General features: G+C 36.7%; 1 protein-coding gene across 1 annotated transcript in view; it reads right to left on the reverse strand.

Moving 5' to 3' along the window:
* Positions 1-18,350, reverse strand: part of LOC122812967 (nucleolar protein dao-5-like) — a 185,826-nt gene that overhangs the window by 131,910 nt on the left and 35,566 nt on the right. Inside the window, exons 3-4 of the mRNA XM_044085058.1 lie at positions 13,438-13,609; positions 12,182-12,306 (exon numbers count right to left, since the gene is read on the reverse strand). Of these exons, the coding sequence (XP_043940993.1) occupies positions 12,182-12,306; positions 13,438-13,609 (297 nt within the window). The remainder of the gene's footprint in view (positions 1-12,181; positions 12,307-13,437; positions 13,610-18,350) is intronic.

Consider the following 18,350-nt stretch of genomic DNA (forward strand, 5'->3'; position numbering starts at 1 on the left):
TTAGAAGGCAGGATAGGGTGTCATAGGGGAAAGTTTGTTTTTCTCTGTCCTTCTAATTCCAGGGATTTTAGACTGGAAAGGTCAGGAAGATATGGCACATATAGCTCAATCAGGGAAAAACATGAATATACATTCATTAAGTGTTTAAAAACCTATAAAAGCTTCATTTCAGTCCATATACATGTTTAGTAAGATATGTAAGCTGGGCAGGTACACAGAATACAGAAATCTAAAACTCTTGTACCCCCAGCCAATGATGTCATAGAATATCAACTTACCTCTGTTCAGTGCCCCTTCTGAGTAAAAGCCTTGGAAACTACAGTTTGTAACCAGCTAACATCTCAAAGGCATATCATAACAGCTGCTTTGTTTGCTATCGTCAGAAGTATTGAGAGAATCACAAATGCTGGTGAAGCTAGAGGTGTGATTTTTCTTTCTTTTTCTCAAGTACGATTTTACTTTACTCCTTTGTGGGTATTTAATTTTGTGTTTCATTTGCTTTTGACCAGTCTGCTGGAAGCAAATGACCTGGAGGAGAATGAAGCCAGGTAGTCTGGAAATTATCTGAAGAGCTTCAAATTTAGTGTACATGCCTGTTGTCTATCCTTACCACACCAATTGACCAGAGAAATGCCATAAGGCTAAGTCCTTCCCTATCTGCTTTCACCACATTTATTAACACTTTTGCTTTGGACACATCAGGTGTGCAAGTCATTATATATGTTTAGAGAATGGGTGAAGTGTACATTTTCCACTCTGGAGAACAAACATTCTCCCATAAGGTGTTAATGTACAGGTAATCCTCACTGAAACAAAGAGTCCAATGCTTCACAGCATCACATTAACCTGCCATGGAGCTTGAAGTGTAACTGAGATAACTTCTACCATTATTTTATGCTCACTAAGCAGTGCTTTTGCTGTTTAGCAAGTGTAAAATTAAAATAAATGGATAATAAAAATAAAAATGTGTGTGTGTGTGTGTGTGTGTGTGTGTGTGTGTGTGTGTGTGTGTGTGTGTGTGTGTGTGAGAGAGAGAGAGAGAGAGAGAGAGACAGAGAGAGAGAAACTGATTGAGCAGTGGATGCATCTCTTATAAGGTATGCATAGCACTCAACCTCTTTGCTCAAGAAATCCAGAAAAAAAAGCCTAAAATAATGGGAGATCAAAGGGTTAAAAACAGAGACAGATTTTAAATATTGCTCTTGTAAAATTAGAAAGTTGCTGTATTAACATGGTTTATGTTAACATGATGGATATGTATCAAAACAAATTCTCTCTCAGTTTAATTCTCTCTCAGTTCAATGAAGCGCTTTTCGTCTTGCACATATGGCAAGACTTCATCAGAAACTGAACAAACTTCAGCACAAACAATATATACACACCCTTTTTGTCACATGATACTTCTAATTAAAACCTTGTTTCTTAAAAGCACATCCACATTATTGCTACTTAAAACATTTTTTAAAAACAAACATGACTGACAATATTTTAGAACACCTCAACCCTACCCTTCCTTCAGAAGTTTTACCTATAATGGTGATGAAAATATATATACAAACATACGTATAATAACAATACTATATCTCAAATTATTGTGTTGACTCTCAAAATATATTACTTAGTTAACTAAGAAGTCAGAAACTTACATATCCAAGTCAAATGAAGTCAGATATCACAAATATGAACACATTTTATAAAAATGCATACACACATTAACGTTTAAGATTTCTCAACTTCAATATACTGTTTAAAGATATTGTCTCATTCAAACCCGGGTAAAACATTGCCCCAGTGTGTATTTGCCAACATAACTCAAGTTGCTCAAGTAAAAGTGTAAGCGCCCCCCCCCCCCCGACTATCATCAACAACTGAATCAATTGCTTTGAACAAAAATGAATGTTGTGGATAGGAAATAATGTGTCTAGCCAGTGCATTATCTCTGTTAAGGGTCTTTATTTTATATTGATGTTCATATACTCGTTCTTTTAACCTTCTGTCCGTTTTAACTATGTAAAACGCTGCACAGCATGTGCAAGACGAAAAGCGCTTCATTAAACTGAGAGAGAATTAAACTGAGAGAGAATTTGTTTTGGTGTTTCCAAGCTGTATTTTTGTTTTTTTGCTAGTTTGTCTTACTTTGGTTCCTGTCTGTTGGAGTTTGCTATGGCTTTGGACAGTCCTTGTGGAACACCAACTATTCTTGACTTGACCCCACCACAACAGGATGGAGTGGGATATTTGACACAGTTAATAGAACAATTATCTCAATGTGTGAGCCAGTTACAGACTAGAGTGGATGCCATTCCTTCTGTTCCTGCCATTGTTCAACCTTCTGCTTCTGCGTTGGTAATTGGAAGTGGTAGGCATCCCGATACTAGCTCAGTACCTTCCCATCTGAATTCACAAACCGGAAGTGTGATACCAACTGGAAGTGATGTCACACGAGCTGAACAACTGCACCAGAGGTGTAGTCCAAGTGGCGAAAGGGCGCCGAATGGCGGAGAACCTATAGGTCCACCAGCTTCAGCATCTGGTTCAACAATTCTACCTGTTTTTTCCAACAATCAGCCAGGTAGTGTTAATCTTACTAACAATATAACAACTGACAAACGACTTAATATGAGAAGTTCTACAGGATTTAATACCATGAAAGACTTGCCAACTTTTACTCAGTGGTTGGAAACGCCAATTTCTTTATTTCAATCGCAACCCAACCAACCAACATCTTCTGAAACAGAGGACTCAGGTAACATAGTTTCATTATTGCAAGACCTTGACAAAAAACTTTTTAAATATAAAAAACTTTCTTTAGAAGTTACTTATTTACATCAATGTGTCAATGAAAACATTGTTCCCAAGGGCTTGCGTGCCCACCAATACCCTACGGGGTTAGAGCCAGGTTCATTGTTTCATAAAGAACTTATTGAGTTGTTTAACATTCAGGGACTTGCCCTGTTGAACCTGATGATTAAACATTATGAGACTTCTATCAATCTCTTACAACAAGAAGCTACTAGCTTAGATGCTGCTAGTAAGGATCATGTAAACTTTTCAAGATATGCTTTTGATTACAACAAAATCTTTGACAGTATAGACCAACAAATGATGAAATTTAGAGAAATTAAAGTAAAAAAACTAGCTAGAGACCGTAAAGCATATGGTGAGGGGAATGCTTACCCCTCACCCCCAAGTTCACAAGTAGCAAAATCCAGCAATGCTGCTATGAATGTATTTTTGTGTAACACAACAAACAGAAATGAATCAACACATGGTCTATCTGTCTCAAATGATAGCAGTGCACTTTCACCAGGTGAGGGACCTATGTTACCCCCACAGACAATTGTGAACAATACATCAGCTAACACCCAAAATTTTCAGCATCAAGCCAACCAATACAATCTGAGATCAAAGAACAAGAAATCTCATCCCAACAACAACTACAAAGGGAAGAATTGGAAACGCAGGAGATGATATCACCCCTTATTGTACCAGCTTCCCCGATAATTAATGCTGCAGATTTTGGACTAAGGAACGTCTTTATGAATAATGATAAAGATTTTAAAATTTATAACTTTTCTGATGTTATTATAGATCAACCACTGGTGGAACTATTAGCCAAGGGGTACACTTTTGTCCCCACAAGAAAAGCAGACAGTTAAAACATTAATTGACTTAAAATTATTTGTGCATAAACTCAATTTGTCTATGCTTTTTGTTGACAATACTATGGTTCAGTCTAGTGCATTACATCCTTCAAGTACTTTTTGTCCTCCTTTACACCCAACTTTACAATGTTTTGAACTCATTTGTGAGTTGGATTTATATAATGTTTTAGGGTTGGGTTGTAATCATAAGCAGAATAAAAGTAAGAATGTTTCATCTGTAAATGTCACTAGTGAGCAACTGCATTTATTACAACTAATTCAAGAAGCCCCAGTGCGTATTATGGCCCCAGATAAGGGAGGGGGGCTTGTTATCATAAGCAGAATAAAAGTAAGAATGTTTCATCTGTAAATGTCACTAGTGAGCAACTGCATTTATTACAACTAATTCAAGAAGCCCCAGTGCATATTATGGCCCCAGATAAGGGACGGGGGCTTGTTATCACAAGCAGAATAAAAGTAAGAATGTTTCATCTGTAAATGTCACTAGTGAGCAACTGCATTTATTACAACTAATTCAAGAAGCCCCAGTGCGTATTGTGGCCCCAGATAAGGGAGGGGGGCTTGTTGTTATGAATGTGGAGGACTACGTCAATAAAATGGACCAAATAGTCTGAAGTCCCACATATCAGTTGGTTTCACGTAATGAGTTAAATCAAACATACAGTAAAATAAAGTCTCATTTATATGAAATGTTGTTAGAAACCAGGATTACTACTGACTTGTTTAGATATTTATATATGCCTTCCCCAAGGATACCTGTTTTGTTTGGTATCCAAGTTACATAAAAATGTGAATAATCCACCTATGTGACCCTTGGTGGATGCTAGGGCAAGTATTACTTACCCTTGGGCAAAATGGGTAGACCAAAAGTTGAAGAAGTATGAAACTCAAGAGAAATATATATGTAAAGATTCTTGGTCGTTCTTGTCACAAATCAAAAATTTAGAATTTAATGCTGACTTCAATTTTCTAACAGTGGATGTGGTAGATTTATACTCTTCTATCCCCCATGTGGAAGGCATCGAACGAGTCAGTAGTTACCTGATAGCTAAAGCAGTAGCCTCTGATGAGGTGGCCTTAATAGGGGAAATGCTTGACATAATCTTGTATAATAATTTCATTTTATGTAATAAGTTATATGTTCAAAAGACTGGTGTAGCTATGGGGTCACACCTGTTGGGGAAGGTATGCCAATTTGGTAATGGCCTCATGGGAACAAGAATGTATCTTTAGTAAACAAGAAGTGAAACAGTGCATCCAGTTCTACACACGGTTTTTGGATGATATTTTTATCATTTTTGAAGGAAATAAGGAAGCAGCTAGTAAACTAGTAGATTATTTTAACAACACTACAGATTTCCTTTCCTTTACTTATGTATTTGAAATGTCCAGGATTTCATACTTGGATGTGGATCTTAGTAAAGATATGGAAAGGAATGCATATGTAGCAAAAATTTATAGAAAGGCCACATATTCAAATTCTTTATTACATTTTAGCAGTTGCCATCCATGGCACCAAAAGAAATCAGTGGTGAAGGGTCAACTCATGAGAGCTGCCCGTATGGTCACGTTGGACCAGGATTTCATGAATAAATGTAATAATTTGAGGTCAATGTTTGTTAGGAGAGGTTACCCAGTGGACTTTTTTGAGTGTCTACTGGAAGAAGTAAAATATAAGAGAGAACAGGGGTTGTATAAACCCATTTTGTCCATCGGTTTACAAAGTGTTATAATAAGTGACAGAATCACAACAAAAAGAAGTATGGAATTTAAGTTTAATAACACCCTCCAGTAGTAATGCAAGGGAAATAATGTCAATTCTGAATAAAAATTGGGAAATAATTAGGAGAGATCCCCACCTTTCTTATAAGGTCAAAAGCAAACCCCGGATTATTTATAAGAGGGGGACTAATTTAAAGGAATTATTACAACATAAAAAAAACACCCCACAGTGGAAGTGTGGCATGTATAAATGCCAAATGTGTAATTACTGTAAATATATGAGTAGAGGACAAGACATTGAAGTTAAAATCATTAGTTTTAAACTGAAGTATACTTGCCAGTCCAAGTTTGTGGTTTATTTAGCCCAGTGTCAATGCTGTGCAGCGTTTTACATAGGTAAAACGGACAGAAGGTTAAAAGAACGAGTATATGAACATCTATATAAAATAAAGACCCTTAACAGAGATAATGCACTGGCTAGACACATTATTTCCTATCCATAACATTCATTTTTGTTCAAAGCAATTGATTCAGTTGTTGATGATAGTCGGGGGGGGGCCCGCTTACAGTTTTACTTGAGCAACTTGAGTTATGTTGGCAAATACGTACTGGGGCAATGTTTTACCTGGGTTTGAATGAGACAATATCTTTAAACAGTATATTGAAGTTGAGAAATCTTAAACGTTAATGTGTGTATGCATTTTTATAAAATGTGTTCATATTTGTGATATCTGACTTCATTTGACTCGGATATGTAAGTTTCTAACTTCTTAGTTAACTAAGTCATATCATATTTTGAGAGTCAACACAATAATTTGAGATATAGTATTGTTAGTATATGTATGTTTGTATATATATTTTCATCACCATTATAGGTAAAACTTCTGAAGGAAGGGTAGGGTTGAGGTGTTCTAAAATATTGTCAGTCATGTTTGTTTTTAAAAAATGTTTTAAGTAGCAATAATGTGGATGTGCCTTTAAGAAACAAGATTTTAATTAGAAGTGTCATGTGACATAAAGGGTGTGTATATATTGTTTGTGTTGAAGTTTGTTCAGTTTCTGATGAAGTCTTGCCATATGTGCAAGACGAAAAGCGCTTCATTAAACTGAGAGAGAATTAAACTGAGAGAGAATTTGTTTTGGTGTTTCCAAGCTGTCTTTTTGTTTTTCGCTAGTTTGTCTTACTTTGGTTCCTGTCTGATGATGGATATGTATGCCATACCTCTCACCTGTCCATGGATTTTGGCTCAGATTTTAGCTTTGCCTCCCTTAATTAGTCCTAAAACTGGGGACTTTTGGAGAAAGCGTGGTGACTTACACTTAATAAACAATAACAATAAACAGAATTACAGACTTTTTACTTCAGAAAATGTATATTAATTCACATTCTCTTATTTTGTCAATGTCTGAAATTAATAGTACTAATATTTAGAAAGTGTCCTTGATTACTTCTGGATTTGTGCTTGACTCTGTTGAGATTTATCCCTGATTACCTGAGAGCTATGATAAAGTCTGAAATGCAGATATAACTCATTTAGTGACTTCATTCCCATTGATTTGTCAGTAAATGCTACAGCAAGTTTGAAGCAGTAGGCAGAGGAACTATTAATTAATATATATATATATATATATATATATATATATATATATATATATATATAGAGAGAGAGAGAGAGAGTAATAAAAAAAAAAACAAATACAATATTTAACAGATAGCCCATTCTCCTAAGTGCAATAATGCCTGACAGTGACAGAGTGTGTGTTATTGTGTAAATAGCACTCTTCCAGGGGTGTAGAGGCCCACTGCCTGTAGCATCAGGCCTCAGAACACCCCTGGGCGGGTGTTATTTACACACTAACACACACCCTGTCAGGTATTATTGCTTTCACATGACTTTACTTTTGGCAATCAAATCACTCCATAAATGCAATGAAAACATCACCTCCGCCATCTTCTGCTCATCAGTACTCCCATTAAGAGAGCTCATAATAACTTTTTCTGAGTTCAAAAAATGGTCTTTGGCATGGGACATGAGCTGAAGCCAGTGCCATAAAAATGGGATGTTAATTCTCCAGCTTATGAGAATGAATACAATGTGCAAAATTTCAAATGCATGGGCTTACGGATGGAACTAAAGCTTTCCTTTCTCCCTGACATGGAGAATAAAGGCTTTTAGCTTTGTTAGCAACACTACAGAGTTTTCAAATGTTTAACCGATGAAGCAAAAATGGTAGCTAGGAAAGAAGTGATAATCCTCACATGAGAACGTAATCAACCAGTCGATCCTGCCGATTCATGTTATAAATACACTAAGATGGCAGGTGGCGTTACATAAAATGTTTATCCTTATCCTGTGATATCCCAGAAAGAATAACATGCTACTCAGTGGAGAAGGGGGTGGCATACAAGTAGCAGAAGAAACCACAGTCTTAACGTTCACCCTGCTTTATAAACTACTAAAATTAGACTAGTCCCACTCTAGCTGGAGAAACTAGTGTATACAGCATTACTAAATTATTATATAGCTGGAGAAACTGTTGTATACAGCATTACTAAATTATTATATAGCTGGAGAAACTGTTGTATACAGCATTACTAAATTATTATATAGCTGGAGAAACTGTTGTATACAGCATTACTAAATTATTATATAGCTGGAGAAACTGTTGTATACAGCATTACTAAATTATTATATAGCTGGAGAAACTGTTGTATACAGCATTACTAAATTATTATATAGCTGGAGAAACTGTTGTATACAGCATTACTAAATTATTATATAGCTGGAGAAACTGTTGTATACAGCATTACTAAATTATTATAGTCCCACTCTAGCTGGAGAAACTGTTGTATACAGCATTACTAAATTATTATATAGCTGGAGAAACTGTTGTATACAGCATTACTAAATTATTATATAGCTGGAGAAACTGTTGTATACAGCATTACTAAATTATTATAGTCCTCACTCTAGCTGGAGAAACTGTTGTATACAGCATTACTAAATTATTATATAGCTGGAGAAACTGTTGTATACAGCATTACTAAATTATTATATAGCTGGAGAAACTGTTGTATACAGCATTACTAAATTATTATATAGCTGGAGAAACTGTTGTATACAGCATTACTAAATTATTATATAGCTGGAGAAACTGTTGTATACAGCATTACTAAATTATTATATAGCTGGAGAAACTGTTGTATACAGCATTACTAAATTATTATATAGCTGGAGAAACTGTTGTATACAGCATTACTAAATTATTATATAGCTGGAGAAACTGTTGTATACAGCATTACTAAATTATTATAGTCCTTCACTGCCTCTCTGCATTCATTAAATATCCCCCAATGCTCTCTAAAGTGAAGCAGAGTGTTCTGCATGCAGGAGAGCAGATCTAGACGCTTCTCCTAGCTGGTATCACATTCACTCCACCTGGTAGCCACTAAGTAGCATCTGGCTGGAATGCATTATGTAACTGTTTCTTAGAGCTCATTTTATAATTACTTTATCTACACCTCTGGTTTATTTTAATGCAACAGGCTACTTCATAAAAGAAAATGACCTTATACTATGAGGCCAGTGGTTGTCCTTTTCCAGGTTTTGGTACAGCTCCATGTATCTAACTGTTGTTTTTCGAGACCTAAGATGGTTGTTTATTTTATATCAATGTTGTTATGGCTTTGCAGTTTCATATCATATTTCACTTACTATAACCAGACTGTGACTGAAGAATGGCCACTGTCATCCATTCTACCTAGATAATCAACAGATAAATTAAATTGGCAATTGTATCTAGATTAAAGGCAAAACTAACCAGGCCTGTTCTGTGGCAGGGAGTGGAAGAGTTTCCCTGGCATAAGCGTCACTGAGATGCCTACAAATATGGCTGCCAAGAGCAGACTGGCAGGGAGATATTTTGATGTGTCCATGCAATTGCTTTTATCAACCTCATAGCAGAGCAAGTCCCATGTATGTAAGGCTTTTCTTTGATTTTTCAAGATGATATAAAAACCTTCATTACATCACTGACCAAGTCCATTACAGTAAGCTGTTTTCATTGGTCACAATGTGAAACCAAATGAAAGGACAGAGCAAGGTATTTACAGAATGGAAAAGCCTCTCACCTGATTGAAAGCAATTCACTCATCCATTATATGATTCTGCACTGGCTGGTCTAACACCCTTCATCCATCAAACTCAGAAAATCAAAGTGGACCCACATGGATGGTATTCCACACTTAATTATAATGATCTGGTTTGCTATATAACATAGTGAAAATATCAAGTGACAACGTCTGACTCCATTTAACCCTTGCACAGTGTCAACGTCTGATTCCATTTAACAATTGCACAGTGACAACGTCTGATTCCATTTAACCATTGCACAGTGACAACATCTGGTTCCATTTAACCATTGTACAGTGACGTCTAATTCCATTTAAACCTTGCACAGTGACATCTGATTCCATTTAACCATTGCACAGTGACAAAATCTGATTCCGTTTAACCATTGTACAGTGACAACGTCTGATTCCACTTCACCACTGCACAGTGACAATCTGATTCCATTTAACCATTGCACAGTGACAACATCTGATTCCATTTAACCATTGCACAGTGACAACGTCTGATTCCATTTAACCATTGCACAGTGACAATGTCTGATTCTATTTAACCATTGCACAGTGATAACGTCTGATTCCATTTAACCATTGCACAGTGACAACGTCTGATTCCATTTAACCATTGCACAGTGACAACGTCTGATTCCATTTAACCATTACACAGTGACAATGTCTGATTCCATTTAACACTTGCACAATGACAACATTTGATTCCATTTAACCATTGCACAGTGACAATGTCAGATTCCATTTAACCATTGCACAGTGACAACGTCTGATTCCATTTCACCATTGCACAGTGACGTCTGATTCCATTTAACCATTGCACAGTGACGTCTGATTCCATTTAACCATTGCACAGCGACAATGTCAGATTCCATTTAACCATTGCACAGTGACAACGTCTGATTCCATTTAACCATTGCTCAGTGACAACGTCAGATTCTAATACAATAAATTATGTATATGCAAGTGGCTTGGTTACAATAAATTACCCAGACATACATATTGTATGCATATACACGTGGCTTGGTTACAATAAATTACCCAGACATACATATTGTATGTATATACACGTGGCTTGGTTACAATAAATTACCCAGGCATACATATTGTATGTATATACACGTGGCTTGGTTACAATAAATTACCCAGACATACATATTGTATGTATATACATGTGGCTTGGTTACAATAAATTACCCAGGCATACATATTGTATGTATATACACGTGGCTTGGTTACAATAAATTACCCAGGCATACATATTGTATGTATATACACGTGGCTTGGTTACAATAAATTACCCAGGCATACATATTGTATGTATATACACGTGGCTTGGTTACAATAAATTACCCAGGCATACATATTGTATGTATCCTTGCCCTTCCCTCCCAGGTAGTGACTAAAAGGACTGATAAACCCATTAAGAAATGACAAAATAAATAAAAATGCCTAGATTTAATCTGCATGTATTGAGGAAGAAAGCCTCTGTCTGAGACTCGAGTGAAGTACCAGTAAGAAACACTGCCAAGTTGGTCAGTATCAAACAAGGGAAGAGGAGAGCAGATAGTTAAATATGAGAACCTCTGTAATATGTGACATCATATGTCTGGACCTTGGCTGATTTAAATATGAGAAGTTCTGTAATATGTGACATCATATGTCTGGACCTTGGCTGATTTAAATATGAGAAGTTCTGTAATATGTGACATCATATGTCTGGACCTTGGCTGATTTAAATATGAGAAACTCTGTAATATGTGACATCATATGTCTGGACCTTGGCTGATTTAAATATGAGAAGTTCTGTAATATGTGACATCATATGTCTGGACCTTGGAGGATTTAAATATGAGAAATTCTGTAATATGTGACATCATATGTCTGGACCTTGGCTGATTTAAATATGAGAAGTTCTGTATTATGTTACATCATATGTCTGGACCTTGGCTGATTTAAATATGAGAAGTTCTGTAAAATGTGACAGCATATGCCTGGACCTTGGCTGATTTAAATATGAGAACTTTTGTAGTATGTTACATCATATGTCTGGACCTTGGCTGATTTAAATATGAGAAGTTCTGTAAAATGTGACAGCATATGCCTGGACCTTGGCTGATTTAAATATGAGAACTTTTGTAGTATGTTACATCATATGTCTGGACCTTGGCTGATTTAAATATGAGAACGTCTGTAATATGTTACATCATATGTCTGGACCTTGGCTGATTTAAATATGAGAAGTTCTGTAATATGTGACAGCATATGTCTGGACCTTGGCTGATTTAAATAAGAGAAGCTCTGTAGTATGTTACATCATATGTCTGGACCTTGGCTGATTTAAATATGAGAACATCTGTAGTATGTTACATCATATGTCTGGACCTTGGCTGATTTAAATATGAGAACCTCTGTAATATGTTACATCATATGTCAGGACCTTGGCTGCTTATTTAAAAGGACATCCACCTGCAAATGCCACCTGCCACCCTGTTTTATTCCTTTATCGCTGCATGCCACAGAAACATCTGGAGTTTCATCCATTACTTATCCATGCATCCTTCTTTCTTTCTTTCATCCCCTCTCATTTCTTACTGTTCAGTCACATATTGCTACATCCTATCCTGAGTGAAACCGAAACCAAACCTTGTCGCACCTGAATATCCAGCTCCATAGGTTCTGTTGGACCTGATGTCTTGGAGTGGCTGAATGTAGGACTTGTTTTGTCATTTGATCCATCAGGTATATCATAAATGGTTACAGGACTGGACCTCTCAGACTCTAAAAACAAAAAAGATAAAAAACAAAGTAAGTCACATTTCTTAAAGCTAATTACTAAGATATCTCCACATATACTATTGCACATATTTTCTGTGTGTATCTTGTGTAACACTAAAGGCAGGGCTTAGTATACCTAAGGATGTCTTTTATGTTGTGATCTTTGCTGCAAAACTGTCCTTAATGAAGCAAAGCTGTGATATTTTTGTATTCATTCTCCTAGGATACTCCAAGTGGAAACAAAGCACATTCGTGTCCGTGTGAGTGTCAAGGCTTTATGCCTCCGCCCTCTTCTTTGTATTGAAAGGTCAGATGGTTAGGCAGGACAGGCAACTGATTCAGAGTCATGGTTTGTTGTAGTACGCAAGGAATGGACTCATACCTCTCAACCTCTTAGAGCAAGACATCTGGACAAAGACATCAATAATGGGGGACAAAGGCCCAAATATGGGGACATTTTTTAAAATTTTGCTCTTGCTAACCTAAAACGAATTGATAGAATAACAGGTTTTGCATTAGTATGAATTTTCTGAAGAGTATGATGTCTGAAACTCAAATGTTTGTCATTATTTTCTGACTTTAACCCTCAGTGATGTGCCAATGATTTTGCCAGAAAACCAAAATTTTATGAAGAATTTACCAAAAATATGAGGCAAAAATCTAAATATTCTGCGAAAATCTGTACAGTTGAGAGGTATGGATGGATTCCAGTTTAACATTAATCACGTTTCTCTACAAATCTCTTCCCCCACATAAACTCTTGTGCCCATCTCTCTCCTTTCTGTCCCTCACTCGCTTTATCTCTGTGTCTCGCTGCCTTTTTCTTTCTCTTTCTATAATACTGCTGTCCCCCCCTTCTCTCCCTTCACTGTGTTTCTCCTTTTCTTTCTCAGTGTCTTTCTGTGCCCTCATTCTTTTTTCTCACTCTGCCCCTGTCCATCTCTCTCTCTCATTCTCTCATTGCCTCTGTTATTTTCTTACTCTGTCTTCTTTCTCTGTCTCCCTTTCCCTCTCAGTGTCAAACTTTCCCTCGCTCTTTCTCTCTGATCCAGTCTCTTTTCTTTTTCCTACATCAGGCAATGTTTACTTCACTGGTAGAACAAATACACATGCTACTTTCTACATTTATGCTACCTTCAGTATTATTTGAGAGGCGTTTGGAATCTTTTTCCATGCTGCTTATTAAGGATACATTTTCTCTGTTCCGTGATCTTGACGTTGGATTACGACGATTCTGAGGGCATGTTTTTCTTCTCAGAGTGACTCTACTCTTCTGCATACTTACATCCAGGGTGCTCACTGCCATCTGTTGGGAGGAAGAATATTCCAGAAATGTAAACACTGTCTATACTTCATGAAATACCATGCTTAGATAGCATTTATTATGTTTCATTATAATTATTACATGTGACCAGTCGAAGAATACATGACAGCATTCACAAACTTTCTTTGTTATCTGTTTAATAGAAACTGATCCGTGAAGTTATTTTACAACCAGTCTGAACATTATGTACCTGTTTGGGTAAACAACAGACAGTAATGATGATTCTCCCTAAGCCAACAGAATGCTGAAATGTCATAGCATCTCCATACTCAGTTCACCGACTGCCCCCTTTTACCAAAATGACATAATCTGTCACTTTTTAAAAAGCTGATGGTCATAAGGTACAGCCCTTCCCATAACAGCATTATTCTTCCCATATTTTCAATGGGATCAAACCTAAGTTCCGATTTGTGCCCATCAGTCCTTGTTAATCATATGCCTTTCACGTCACTTACAGGACTTCTGTTTCACTTTCTGAATTTCATACTATTACTTCTGTTATACTCTTATGTACGGCATTTAGTATATAAATCATGTTGTTACAACTATTAACAACATAGCCCATTTGAATTCCATTTACTCATCAGCTCTTTGACTAGTTATTTGCTGAAGACTGTTTTCTTTTCCCTTTATTCTGTGTTCACCTCTTCCTGTAGACAGTTCTGGTAAAGTGCAAGATAGTCTGTAGAGATCACAGGAAAGTATTAAGGAAAAAGAAAGCAAACTGCAAAAACTGGATGCGTTATTTTCTACAAAAATAGTTGCACATTGCTTGGTCCCTTATATAGCATTTTGTTAACCAAAAAAGTCCAGCTGGGTAAAACCCATTTTCAGCTGAAGACCATGGAGAAAAGCTTCATTGAAACATACTTACACATATGTATATGGTTCTAGTTCATTTGCCCAAAACCTAAATGCTTGAACCCATTTGCCTGAAAAGCCTAGATGTCTATAGAAAGTATGCAATACTGTTATTTCTTATCATAAGAGTTATTAGGGAGGTGAGCCTACCCGGGTATATGTAGATTGCAGTGGTCAGTGTCATGTTGTACCTCCAGATGTCTAGATGTTTGTGTTTGTGCTCCAGCACTGATTAACTGTATATGTGTGTGGTGCTTTTATCTTGTCTTCCTGGTTGTGCCACCATGAAGTTAGTACATATAAGTAAGTGATGTTGGGGAAGGAAGATGCAAGGAGACTTGCCCCGATGCAATTTATGGTATATTTGTTGTGGATATGCTTTTCAGTCAAATGAGGTTCCTTGCAAACGAGTTTTTAGGCAAATGGTTTTGAGCATCTGGGCTTCAGGCAATATATACGTATATATATATATATATATATATATATATATATATATATATATATAGGTCCTAGTTGTTACATCGAAAGTACGGTTTATCGAACAATACTTTCGCGGACCCACTTTAGCGAAAGTGCATTTAATCAAAATTGCACTTTCACTAAAGAAAACCAAAAAAAATGCAGTTTGCATGTAACTTTAGTTGTACATCAACGTTTAGTGTTGATGTACAACTAAGCAAACTCTTATTGAGATTGTAGTACAGTGGGGATAAGGGAATATTCTCTTTTCCCCACTGTATTGCGATTTCGGAGTGAAAATATTAAAGTAGGGGGTGGTGCAGGGAGGCTTGACCCCCCCCCTTCATTATTGTGTTTAGTGGGGGGGGGGTTATTATTTAGTTTTTATTTTTATTTTTTTGCGAATGTGCATTTTCGATATAATGCACTTTCACGGAAGTCAGTTATCGGAAGTACGGTTCGATGAATCGTATTTTCATTAATACAACGTAGACCCATATATATATATATATATATATACATATGTATATATATATATATATATATATATATATATATATATATATATATATATACATACACATATATATATATATATATACATTCACACACACACACACACACACACACACACACACACACACACACACACACATATATATATATATATATATATATATATATATATATATATATATATATATATATATTAATGAAGCAAACAGTGAATGAATGAGCACACATGAGCTCCAGGTTTTGGCAGTGTTTAAAGTACTTGTGTACCACAGAATAACTCGGCCATCTGTGTACTATGTTTATCTGAATGCACTATAGTGTGCATATTTTTGTTTACTAATACTGTAAACACCAGCAGGCAGTATTCCTAGCTTCCTGTGGTCTTTCTTATAAGATTTAATTATGTTGCTAGTATTCCCAGTTTCCTGCAGTCTTACATATGTTCAGAATACTTTTATTTTCCACTACGTTTCCTTTTCTAACTAGATATACCCATGTTGGTAGTGCGCCTAGCTTCCTGTAGTTTTTCATTCTATTATGCTTGTAGCATTCCTAACATCATGCAATTTTGTTTTACTAGATATAGTTATGTCTGTCAGTTGGATTAGAAGATTAAGGAGCTGTGAATGAGCTGTTTCCAGTGGTGCAAAGTTCAATTCCCTCAGCTTCTATTGCCTAATTGTGTGACTGAGCAAGTCATTTAACCAGACACCAACAGAAAAGTGGGAAAATATCACTAAATGTGGAAGGCGTCACTCTCACTGCAGTTAAACTGTCTGCTGCACAAGTTAGTATCCAGTGTAGTATGCTGTCATTGTCTGAGACTAGCAGTTGAGTAATATATCACTAAATGTGGAAGGCATCACTCTCACTGCAGTTAAACTGTCTGCTGCACAAGTTAGTATCTAATGGAGTATTGCTGTTATTGTCTGAGACTAGCAGTTGAATAATCAGCTGGGTAAGGACCATACAGATAAGCCTAGGGATGTGATAAATGGTCACAGTGAGGGTTCTAATAAATGTTTAATTTTTGGTCAGTCGACATAAGACATGTTATATAGAGGTATGCCAGAGTAATGCTTTTCATACAATTTACTTGAATGGAGACTGTTAAGATATCACTTTTTTCTGAAGTTAGAGGTTGAGTGGAAAGCAAGGAGCAATTAAGAGATTCATACTATTTAATAGTTACCCTTCCAGAACCCTTATCAGTTCTGTTTTGCCTAAAAAGGTTTATCAGGGGGTCAGGATCTCAAAATGGAGTCTATGTGCTTTTAGCCATGCCTCTGTAATGGGTAATAGGCCTGAGATGCAATGAGGGAGACAGACATGGAGGAGGGCTACACAGAGGAAGGGTAAATAAAGGAGGGGTACATGGAGAAAGGTTATACAGAAGAAGCTTTTGTCATTCCTCTTCACAAAGGAGGCAATAACACTGACATCTCTAATTTCCACCCTATTGCCATTCTTTCCCCCATCTCTAAAATATTAGAGACATGCATCCACTCCCACCTCTCAAGGCATCTAGTAAAACACCAATTGCTTTCCCCCACTCACCACGGTTTCAGACCTGGACACAGCACAAACACAGCTCTCATATCCTTCTTAGACACAGTAAAAAGAGCTTACAATGCTGGGTCCTTAGTTGCTGCTCTCTTTCTGGATTTATCTAAGGCATTTGACACCATCTCCCACACTCTAGTAATTACTAAACTCTCCAGCCTTAACCTATCTACCTCCACCATACAGTGGTTTACCAACTATCTCAGCAACAGACAGCAATCCACTAAGTGGCAGCACTCCTCCACACCAGTCATTAATACTAAAACAGGAGTTCCTCAAGGCTCAATTCTGGGTCCCCTCCTTTTCAGTATATTTGTCAATAACTTTCATAATACTCTTACAGGCAGTACAGTCATCCATTATGCAGATGACTGTACCATCATCTGCTCCTCAAAATCTGTCACAGAACTACAACATCTTACCCAAGAAGCATTTACTTCCACAGAGCACTGGATGTCCCAGAATCACCTAGCCCTTAACCCCAATAAAACAAAACTATTACTATTTACCCCTACAAAATCTAGCCCTAATAACAAAACTCAATTCACCATAAGTGCCCAAAATAACACTGTCATTGAAGTTGTCCCTAGCACCAAACTGCTAGGGGTAATCATTGATGACAAGTTAACTTTTGATCTTCACATCCACAATAACATGAAAAAAAACACATCAAAGACTGGATGCCTTATATAGGCACAACTATTTCCTCAGTCTCCCTGCAAAAAAACCTTGGCCTCAACCTTCCTACTTCCTACCCTTCTATATGGAGCCCCTATCCTCACCAACCTGCAATCCTCCTTAATAAAGAAGTTGGACATTTGCTACAACAAAGTGACTAAATTTGCTACCAGCACAAAATATTCCAACGACCACTGCTTGTCTCTCCATAAACTAAACTGGCTTGAATCCTCTCACCACCTTAGTTACATACAACTAACTACCGCCCATAAGATAGTTACATACAACTAACTACCGCCCATAAGATAGTTACATACAACTAACTACCGCCCATAAGATAGTTACATACAACTAACTACCGCCCATAAGATAGTTACATACAACTAACTACCGCCCATAAGATAGTTACATACAACTAACTACCGCCCATAAGATAGTTAGATACAACTAACTACAGCCCATAAGATAATGTTTCAACCCAAAACCTGCCCTTCCATCGCATCCATACTGACCACTTACCACCCAAATCACCATCTCAAGTCTGAAAACAAAATGTTATTATCCATTCAGAAACTTAAACTCTCAGCTGGCCAAATGCTGTACTCTCATTCTGTCTCCAAGTTATGGAATAATCTCCCTTCCCCAC

The sequence above is a fragment of the Protopterus annectens genome, chromosome 10.part0 (assembly GCF_019279795.1).
Source record: "Protopterus annectens isolate FY-2018-M chromosome 10.part0, PAN1.0, whole genome shotgun sequence".
In the NCBI taxonomy this organism is placed as follows: Eukaryota; Metazoa; Chordata; order Ceratodontiformes; family Protopteridae; genus Protopterus; species Protopterus annectens.